Below are 11,271 nucleotides of genomic sequence, written 5' to 3'. Positions count from 1 at the left end.
ATGGATGGATGGATGGCTGGCTGGATAGATTGGATGGATGGATGGATGGATGGATGGATTGGAGGGATGGATGGATGGATGGATGGATGGATGGATGGATGGATGGATGGTATTTACATAATACTCTGTAATTATGGGGAGGCGCAGACTGCGGCGGCAGCAGCTAGCTGTAACACTTCCAGTGCTCTTCGGGCACTTTCAGCATGAATATCATAATATTTATACCTAAATTATGAAATACTGTAAAACTGACAAGATTGTAAAGGTTTATGAAACAGCATGAGTCGCCAAGAAACCTTTGAAATTAGAATTATTTTAAGCTGGAAATGATCCACTTTAGTCTTGGATCTTAATTTCTTTGAGCTGAGGTAATTCAAAGAGCTATCTACAACAGGTAAGATATTTATTGTTCATAATCTTTTTACAAACCCTGCTCCAAAAGATCTGAACTATCTTAAATTTTTATTGTTTCCTTTGTGGCAATAAGAGGTTTGACTTCAGATCTTATAAGAAGATTAAAAAGATGTACTGTTTGAGGTAAACATGTTGCTTTTCTTTCTTTTTTTTTAAACTTTTTGTTTGTTTGTTTGTTTAAGCACAACAGATTGTATAGAGCTTTAGCAATTATTTAAAACTACTGGGGTTGGAAATTAAAGGCTCATCACAGCTCAGTTATTCAAGCAAATCTATACACATGTTTTTCATACATTTTTAAGAAAATAATGAGCTCAAATACAAATATGTGACAGAAATGACTGAATTCAACATATAACCTTCACTAAATTATTATTTTTTTAATTAGATGGACTTTATAATATGCCACCATTCAATTATAACACTCTTGACTGGATCCACACAAAGCTGGATGATCAGAAATCATTCAATGGTTCCAGTAAAAGAACTTTGGCTCACAAATTAATAAAAAGCCATAATGAGCAATCTGTTTTAGTTCATCGCCGTCACTGATTTAAAGAACTCCCCGTGTAGCTGCTGAAAGGTGATCAGGTTGAATAAAACAATAAAACCATAAAAGGGCCGGAAGAATCTGATCACCCGTCTGTCTTTAAGGGCAACTTCTTCTCAAAGGGCTCCTGTTATCAGCCGCAGGCGGCCATGGGGCCCGCTCCTCACTTCTGCTTATTATCTTCATTAACAGTGATTCATTGTGCTTGTTGGAACAAAAAAAAAAAAAGAGAAAGAGAGAGATATGTGTGTGTTGTTCTTTTTTAACTGTAACTGGCTTTACAAAGTTATGCTTTAATAAATTATTGGAAACTGTCCGCTGTTTAACGGCTCCTTTGTTCTTATTCCAGACACACAGAGAAGACAGAAATAAAATAAAATAGAATCTGTGAAATTTGTTTAAACTACGTCTCTGGTGCTTTAAAGCTGCACAACAGGTGCTTCATCTGAAAAAAAGTGGACTTATAGTTTTCTTTTTATCGCTCCCTGCCAAAAGACGAAGGAAGACTGTTTGTTGCCGAAATATCACATAAAACACACAAATTAAATTAAACCAACATTTTTCAGTCAGGTCATCTGGACAGTTTCTTTTTTTGTGCTGAAATGTTTCGCCTTCTATCCAGAAGGCTTCATCAGTCAAGGAAACACACAACAGAACTGATTCTTCCCCCAACAGCTGACTCCAAAGTGGAACAAACCAGTTCTGCTTGTGATAAGATGGTCTCTTTGGCATGCCCCCTCCTCCATTGCCGGCCCTCTTCCTTGTTGACAGTCTTGTCAAACTGGTTGAAAAAATTAAATTAAACTTCCAGTTCAATTCAGTTTATTCATATAGCACCAAGTCACAAGTGAAGTTGTCTCAGGGCACTGAACAGAAAGATTCACATACATTATGAAAGCAGTTAGTAAAAGTTATTTATCAAAGGAAGCAGCAGATTGTGTTGAATCTTCACTTCGTCAAAGTTTCCCATCCTGAGCGAGCACAAAGGAGACAGTGGAAAGGAAAAACTCCCTTTTAAACAGGAAGAAACCTCCAGCAGAACCAGGCTCAGGACGAGCGGCCATCTGCTTTGACCGGTTGGGTTTGAGAGGACAGGAAGGAGAAACAAACAGAATGACAGGTTCAGATGTATTTAATAAACACTTGAGTTGCACGGTGGCACAGTTGGTAGAGCTGCTGCCTCTCAGCGCACAGGTTACCCTGGTTCAAATCCTGGTCTGGGGGCCTTTCTGGGTGGGGTTTGCCTGTTCTCTCCGTGCTGCGTGGGTTTTCTCCAGGTACTCCAGTTTCCTCCCACAGACCGAAAACATGCATGTTAGGCTGATTGGTAACTCTAAATTGTCTCTAGGTGAGAGAGTGAATGGTTGTTTGTCTCGTTTGTCTCTATGATGGACTGGAGACTTGTCCAGGGTGTCCCCCGCCTCTCGCACAGTGATTGCTGGACATGGGCACCAGTGACCCCTTTGACCCAAAAAACAAGAAGCGGATAAAGACACGCTGGTTGAGCAGAGTAAGCAAAGACAGTAGCAGAGTGACAAAATGTGGTCAGTTTGTCCTCCAGCAGTCTAAGCCTATAGCAGCATAACTAAGGGACAGCTCAGGAAACCCAAGCCGACACTAACTATAGGATTTATCAAAAAGGAAAGACGATGTGTCAGCTTCATGGACAGAAACTGGAAGTTGGTCCCAGGAGGTTACAGGTTTGTTCACACATTATTAACATTTGGCAACTAAAACAGCAAAAACTCAGTGACTTGCAGATACGTGACAGTAGCTGAGAGTCATTTGCAACACACACTTTGAGCGTGAAATCTCGCGATATCTCGTGAGAAACGCTCATAGCTTTACTTTAACGTAAACTGCTCCAATCGCTCCATTTCACAACTTTCTTTTAGTTTACTTTAAAAATCAGCCAATTTTTAAAGCAGCAGTAATCTTAAGATGTTTTGCTAAATATTTGTGACAGGCACGGATGGGGAAATCAAATGCGCACCGTTCGTTCCGCTCCGTCTGCGCTGCGTCACGAGGTGCGTCACAGTTTGCGGTGTTTTTCTTTTCCTTATCAACTTCGCTTTTCTGGTTTCTCCTGTCGACCTGAGCAGACTCGACTTCTTGTTGTTCGTCAAATCTGTTCAAATTTACCAGCAGCTCGTGAATTATCAGCCTCTTTGCGGCGTGTCCATGATGGATTTGCGGGTTTTATTCCCAGCGCTTCTTCTGATCTGCGGCTTGGCGACAGTTTTTACAGACGACGGTAGGAATGAAAATATGAAACTGTCAAGAGAAGTCAGTTTTGGTGTATTTGTGCTTGTATTTGTATGGTGCTTTGTCACATGAAATTGTGTGGTTATGTTTTAGTATTAATATTGTTTTTGTTGTTTTAAACACAAAATCTGGTGTAAAATTTGCGCAGGGATTATAATTTGGCCTGCGAGCTTCCTGAGACAAAACAAACGAGTTGATCACCAAACTGATTTATCTCAACATAATGAAAGGAATTTAAACTTTGTCTCATTCTTCTACTACATTAACACACAAAGGCAAAACGGGCTGATTTATCTGGGCTTTTTTTTTTTATTTCTCATTTGAGCACCAATTATTTTTGTCTCAACAAAAAGACAGGAATGGCTGTTTACACCTGTTTACACCTGTTTATACCAGTTTACATCTGTGTACACCTGTTCACATTTGTTTACACCCGTTTACATCTGTTTACACCTGTTCATATTTGTTTACATCTGTTTACACCTGTTTATGCCCATTTACACCTGTTTACACATATTTACACCTGTTTATACTTTTTTACATCTGTTTACATCTGTTCGTACTTGTTTACATCTGTTTACATCTGTTTTTACCTGTTTACATCTGTCCGTACTTGTTTACATCTGTTTACACCTGTTTTTACCTGTTTACATCTGTCCGTACTTGTTTACATCTGTTTACACCTGTTTTTACCTGTTTACCATACCATACCATACCATTTTATTTATAGAGCACTTAAAACAGCTACAAGGCCAACCAAAGTGCTGTACAGACAGAACAACAGACAACACACAAAGAAATATACAAAATGAAGTAAATCAAAAATATAGACATAAAAACGATGCAGATAATAAATATGACGACAAACCAGTGTGGAGCGTACAGGTTCAAAACACAGATCATCTTGTGTTGAAAGCTACTGAATAGTAGTGAGTTTTTAAACAGGATTTTAAAACCGAGAGGGAGGGGGCCTGTCTGACAAGCAGAGGTAACTCGTTCCAAAGTCTTGGTCCTGCTACAGAGAAGGCCCTGTCACCTCTGTGCTTAAGACGAGTTCCTGGAACTGTGAGGAGCAACTGGTCCGCTGACCTCAGGGAGCGTGGAGGGACATACTACTACATACTATAGACTATTTACACCTGTTTACATCTGTTTACACCTGTTCATATTTAAGTACACCTGTTTACACCTGTTTACATCTGTTTACATCTGTTCGTAGTTGTTTGCATCTGTTTACACCTGTTCATATTTAATTACACCTGTTTACATCTGTTTACATCTGTTTACACCTGTACATCAGTTTACATCTGTTTATGCCCATTTACACCTGTTTCCATCTGTGTACACCTGTTTCCAAAACCCACTGTTTACTGAAAATCCCAGCTCCAGAGTCTGTGTTTACTCAGCTCTGTCTCCAAAGAAAAAAGTCTCAGGAGGATTAGGAGTGGTTACAGAAAATCACTTGAGTAGATACTAATCTACAGACCTCCCTTATTCCCCCGCTTGAGAGTGTTCTACCAAGCTGTTCATGTTTGTGATGATAGATGTTTGAAACTTTAAGTTAGACAACGTCACACCCTCCTTTTTTCTGGAACTGACTGATTCTGTTTATTCCAACAGAGTGTGAGAAGAAGAACGCGACGAGCTGCGAGGATTGTCTGAAGAATGTGTCTGTAAGTGAATTTCTGCCGAGTGAGTGGACTGGAGGAACCACAGCTCCTCCTCTAAACCCGTCAGACCGGTTTGACCAGTAACTGCTCTAGAGTCCCAACCTCCTCCTCCTCCATTTTGTTGACCTGAATACTTTTATATGTTTCAACTAAAAGGTCAATCTGTGCATTTTTCCTTCTTTTGTCGTTGCAGTGCCTGTGGTGCATCAAAACTAAGCAATGTTTAACGTATCCAGCAAAGACCATCCTTCCACCTCATTCACTCTGTCCATTAAATGATGCTCGCTGGGGGCTCTGCTGGAGTAAGAGACACACTCATGCACTGAAAACGCTCATGACTCAATTAAATAACATTTCTCTTTGTTCATTTATTACATATGTCTACTGCCTTTTGTGACAAGTTAGACGTAATCTCCCTCGATTCAGCCAGGGCTTGCCTGATCAGTTTGCTCTCAAAGTATGTTCTGGCAATGGCTCTCAGCTACTACCACACCAAAGTTTAGCTCAGCATCTTTAAAATTGTCTGAGTTATAGCCATTTTAGTGTTTGCATAGGCTGATCAGCTATGGCGACCATCTTGAACTGCACTGACTTCAAAATGTAATCAATTATAGATCTGCCTGCATTTATTAGCTTTTGAAAGTTTGATTAAAATCTGCCCAGCGGTTCGTTAGATATTTTGCTAACAGACAGACACAATCTGTTATTGGCATTTGACAGTGGGCAGTATTAATCACCTGGCTGTGTTCTAATCATCCACTTTATTTAATCAAATTGTAAATAAACTTGGATGTTATTTGTGCCTTAGCTTCTATTTGGTTTCAAGATTTAAAACCACTAATGTCAAATATGAAATATTGGAAATGTGAAATACTTGGTATTTAATAGCCTTTGTTTTCCTTATAAAAGAAGACTGATCTATATGTTAATAATCGTGTTTTTAGTTGTTCATGACTAGAAAACTGATTATCTAAAGATAATGTCTCCTCTTGAAGTAAAGGGGAGTGGATAAAGGGTTTTGTGGAGTTAAGAGCTCAAACTAGTTCCCGAGGTTTAAGACAAAAGTTACATCTGTCAAGAAGAGAAGAACAGAGATGAGAGCAGGCCAGCAGTCTTTCATTTCTAAGTACTCCACGGTTCATTTGATGTTTAGATTTTCTACATTTTGTAAATCCTGCCTAATAATAGCAGTGGGTGAACATTTCAGTTTATTTATGATTCTGGTTCGATTTTGTTGAAAGAATGTGTTGGGTTTTTTTTTTTTTTAACTTGGTTGGTCTCTAAACTTAACTTTGCCGTCATTTCTGCAGTGAACTTCCAGACGTTGATCATCACCCTGTCAGTGCTCGTTGCAGTTCTCATCATCGCCGTCATGATCTGCATGTTCTGCTGCTGCAAGTGTGAGAACGTTGGGTGAGTCTTCAGCAGGCCGTGCTTGACACCACACGGTTGCAGGAAAAGAAATTTGACAGAAGCACAAATGTTTAGCTCTCTAGCTTTGTGATTTTTGTTTTGTGTATAATACTGCAAGAGATTTGTCTAAGGCGAGTCAGGTCCTCTGGATGGGGTTCTTTGTTGAAACGTTTCATCTTTTATCCGAAAGACTTCTTCAGTCTGAGGAGCTGCAGCAAACAGTCTTCTTCATTCGACCTTTATTTGCACAGATAAATCACATTGAGCCTCGAAGACTCATTTACAAGTGAGACCTGTTTAGATGGACAAAAAGTAACGAAAGTGCCACATGTATAGGATTTGGAGGCAAAAAAAATCCCATCAAACTCTCACTCTTTGGCCGAGGAGAGACAGCCTGAGATAAAAAAAACACCCCGCACATAGGCACAGAGTGACGCAGACATTCCGCAGGGGAGGGGAGACCACAAGAGCAGTAAGCATGTCCAAGGACACGCCAGAGGGACTGTAGGAGTTCTGGTGAGAATGGTTCAATCAGTCAGTTCCCTCTGGTGAGATCCGTAAACAAACGAGGGGTGCCGAGGTCGACATATAGGGCAGCGCCAGAGAGAATCCAAGAGTCCTGAAATGATGACACAATGTTCATTCAGCCGGGCCCTTCGGATAGGTCCGCAGACTTTCTCAGTGGGAGGGGAGGGGGCAGAGCATCAAATTTACAGGGCCTCCAGGTGAGTTGACATAAGGTAGTCATGTTACTTATAAATAGCACCTTCGCATAGTGGATCAACCAGTTTGCCGTGACAGCCAAAACTAGCTGTTCACATGCAAAAGGAAGTACCATCAGCCTAACAACTGATTGTTAACGCCCTGAAGGCCGCTTGCTATTCACAGGGGGCTGAGTGATACTAGCAATAACAGCATTGTAAGAGGGGGACAGTTGAACACGGAGGTCTCCGCCCCTGTTTAATGATGCACGGGTTCGCTTCACAAAGATGGCCTCCTTTACTCCTCTCTCAAATAGATTTTCAATCTGTCTTCAATAGATTTGGTTCAGAACGCCTGTCGTGAGAAGTTCAGATCCACCACCTTCAGACCTACCTGATCAGATTCTGATCCTATCTTAGGTTCGCTGTTTCTGCATCCACATCCCGTTTATTTTCATGTTAGCTGTGGTGTGGATATCTCAACTCTCCTGGAGACAGACACTGTGCGTGTTCTCATTTCCACACTGATCTTGTTTTCATACAACAGATCCAAACGATCTGAGGCCAAGATGCAGAGACACGCCAATAAAACAAAAGCCAAGCAAGAAGAAAGGTGAGCGTTACCTTTATGAACTATGTGAATGTTCAATATTTGACTTATTGTTCTTGGACTTACTTCCTACAGACTTGTACAGTACTATATATTTTAAATATGTATATGTTCTTTCATTAGCTCAACAATTATAAAATGGCTCTAATCAGGGCAGATAATAAAGCACATTACTTGAGTTTGTGTTTTAAGGAAGTCCTAAATATGTGTTCTGCACCGGAGGCTCTTGTTTGTCGTGCACGATATGTATGTTTTCTTGTGTGGCACAAAGGTAATGAGGGAGGAAAAATGCAAACGTCATTGTGTTAGCCCAAACTGGTTTGTGGCCCCGTGACTCCTGAATGTGTCAGAGGAATATCATTATCTCACGGGAGGGTGCTTTGTATTTACAGGAGGGCGGAGATGAAACAGAGACACAAGGACATCAGGGATAAATATGGTGAGTTGTTTGACTTTTCCACACACGGTCGTATGTCTGTGATTCTGTTTGTGTGTGGGGTGGGGGTGAGGGAAAACAAAAGTGTTGCATCATGTGAAAAAAAAATAAATACCTTGACAAATACAGTGATTTAAAAAATTTACACTTTGGGAAAAAATGTGCTCATTTACTTTCTCGCTGAGCTACATTAGGAAAATAAAAATGAGTTTGTGCTTTGTGGGGGGGAAAACGTGTCTCACTGGGTTTTGACTGTTGGTGTCAAATTGTGAATGGCATTCTCGAGGGAGTTTACCAAATGTCTCAATGTTGGGAAGGGTTCTTGTCTTCTTGCATGAGTTATTGGGCCTCACTCAAGAATATTCAGGGTCATATCAAGTGAAAATGTGTTATTTTCTTGCAATTTTGTGTCTCCAGCTAGTCCATAACAGCAAAGTGACAAGCTATTGTCTTACTGGTGGTATCTCACTGTATCACTATACTAGTATCACTGTATACTAGTGTTTCACATTATCATTTTATACTACTATCCCTCTATATCACTTTAAACCAGTATCTCATATTATCACTGTGTATTAAGTGTCACTGTGTACTAGTTTAGCATCTCACAATATCACTATACTGGTAGCACTATATGCTAGTATCTCAGTGTATCACTGAATACTGGTAGCTCACAGTATCACTGTTTACTAGTATCTCCCAGTGTCACTGCTTAATATCTCACAGTGTCACTGTATACCAGTATCTCAATGTATCACTATACTGGTTTGTCACTGCATACTAGTAAGTCACTGTATAGCTGCATCTTGGTGAGTATGTGTTTACCAATGTGGCACTGTATCCTTGTATACAGTTGAATACAAATGTCCTCTATTCATTTTACTTACTCAAAGAAGCCACACTCGAGGACACGAGAAGATTTTTAACTGGTTTTACTTGCAAGGGCAGACTTTCACAACAGGTTACACAGATGTACAGAAGTTGTTGGTTTTTTTTTTCATCTACCCTTTATTTATACAAGTAGTCTCATTGAGCTACGAGAACTCATTTTCAAGAGAGACCTGTTTAGGGAGCAGATGGGGCGTTAAGGGCCTTGAGTGGGGCGAATGAGGGTTGGGGCAAATGTGGGTACTTCACCTACCCCACCCACATTTTTGATGTTGTCGGTACCGGGGCGTGAACCGGCGATCTTCCGATCACAGGCCCACCTTCTCTAACCTCTGCGCCACCACTCCCCATTTCTAAGTGTTCCATTTCTAAGTTTCTAATTTTCCACCATTCCCCATTTCTCCCCAAGTTCTACATGCATGGAGCTCAGTCACGAGAATCTGCCAAGGGCAGCGTGCGAGAATTGTTTTTATAAGCTTATCAGCCCTGGCAGCTCACAGGCAGACACTGATGACCTTGGCCACCCAGCTGCACATGCAGGATTAAGTCAGCTCCTCATTCAACTTTCTCTTAGAAAATAACTCTGCTAACTCAAACACATGATTCATGGGAAATTAACATTTTCAGCCATAGTAGTTAAAAAACATCCATAAACCTTGACCAAAATTCCCTGACAAGTGTCTCGCTGTATCCCTGTGTACCAGTGGCTCGCTGGTGTACTTGTGTACTGCTACTAGTGTGTTACTGCATGCGTTTGTGTCACTGTATGCTAGTGTATTAATTTATACTAGTGCATCATTGTCTCATTGTTTACTAGTGTCTCACTGTATACCTGCATACTAGTATTTTACCGTATACTTGTTTCTCACTGGATTGCAAGTGCTGGTAACACAATGGCAAACAGCATTAACGAAAGAGTTGACATAATGTCTTGAAACGTTTACAGGGATTGTCGATTCCCTTACATGGATAGGCTCACGGTCCCGTTTCTTGAATTTTGAACATGTTAAAAACATTTCAGGGACAGATTCTCTGTCAAAGTAGAATCGTCACTGGCATCTCAAATCCATGTCGAGAACGCTAGAGCTGCTTCTTGACACATGCATGGGAACTCAGTACTTTTAAAAAGCAGCTGAAGACACATTTGTTCAGATTGGCTTTTTTTTTATTAGTTTTATTTTGTCTTATGTCATATGTATGTTGTTTTATCTCCTTCTGCTTTATCTTTTGTGTTTTGTTGTCTTGTATCCTGTATAGCACTTTGTGGTTTCTGACCTGTTTATTTGGTGCTATAAATAAAATTTACTTACTTGCTCTCTCCTGACTCAGGCCCAGGTCTAAAAACCATGCAAGTGATTAAATATCTATGAAAAATTAATGTACCATTTTACTTATTGTTTTTTTCTGTTTCTCTTTGTTTTTCTAGGCCTAAGCGGGCCAAATCCATATTCCAAATTTAGTTAAGACAACAGATGATCTTTTGAAACCTTCATGGACACAGATGAAATCCACAGCCTGCTTTCTGGATATGAGAACAGATGACCCAATTTTTAACGCAAAGTGCAACTTGGAGAATGTTCAGCAGTTTTGTGTACAGAGTCTTCATTGTCAGTCAGCTGATCAGTTTCCTACTAAAATGTTTTGCAATGAGCCGAAAGCCTCTCACTACAAGCTAAAATAGTGGCTGCTATATTTTTTTAAACAAGTTTATCCTTAGTCTTCCATAGTTAATCTGCCTGAACTAGTTATTAAATGTTAGTTTCATTGTACTAAACGGAAAAAAAATGTCACATATGCTTGAATATTATCATTTTATTCTTAAGAAAAATTGTGACAATAATGTTTTAGATTGTTTTTACTTCCAAGTCTGTTGATTTTAGAGCTGTGCCAGAGATTTTACCTTCTTTTTTGTGTTTCGACTTGTTTTAGATTGTTGAACTTGGTATGTTACTGCTGTATTTTCCAGTTGAGTTTTTTTTCCCTACATTCTTAAGGAAAATAGTAGAAACCAACATAAAAGTTTTATTCCTTATAGATATTTAAAAGCAAAGTAAACTTTAGTCGCTATGTGCCTTATTCGAGTGTTATTTATCCTGTGAAGACAAAATCCTAATAAAAAAACTTTAAACTGTTGTGTGCTGTTTTTCTTTAATTTATTTAAACCAAATTTCAAAGAACAAGATTTTTTTTATTTATTATTAGAATAATGGTTTAGCCTTAAAAATAAGTTCAGAAAGCTGTGAAACCCCATACCAGATGGATAAGGATAGAAAAGTGATATACCACTAGAAATAATTTGAATAATTATTGAAAACTTTATATTT

At 39.5% G+C, this 11,271-nt stretch overlaps 1 protein-coding gene across 1 annotated transcript; it reads left to right on the top strand.

Moving 5' to 3' along the window:
* The first annotated feature begins 3,004 nt into the window (after positions 1-3,004).
* pttg1ipa (PTTG1 interacting protein a) lies at positions 3,005-11,079 on the top strand. Its single transcript, XM_037694584.1, has 7 exons — positions 3,005-3,218; positions 4,850-4,902; positions 5,093-5,201; positions 6,210-6,312; positions 7,561-7,626; positions 8,016-8,062; positions 10,374-11,079. Exons 1-7 carry the CDS (start codon positions 3,146-3,148, stop codon positions 10,409-10,411), a joined length of 489 nt encoding a protein of 162 aa, XP_037550512.1. The 5' UTR covers positions 3,005-3,145; the 3' UTR covers positions 10,412-11,079.
* The last annotated feature ends 192 nt before the right edge of the window (positions 11,080-11,271 follow it).

This window comes from Nematolebias whitei, chromosome 21 (genome assembly GCF_014905685.2).
Source record: "Nematolebias whitei isolate Nwh7 chromosome 21, NemWhi1, whole genome shotgun sequence".
NCBI lineage: Eukaryota > Metazoa > Chordata > Actinopteri > Cyprinodontiformes > Rivulidae > Nematolebias > Nematolebias whitei.
Note: the sequence above shows the minus strand (reverse complement) of the source record. Positions and strands in the feature narration are given on the sequence as shown.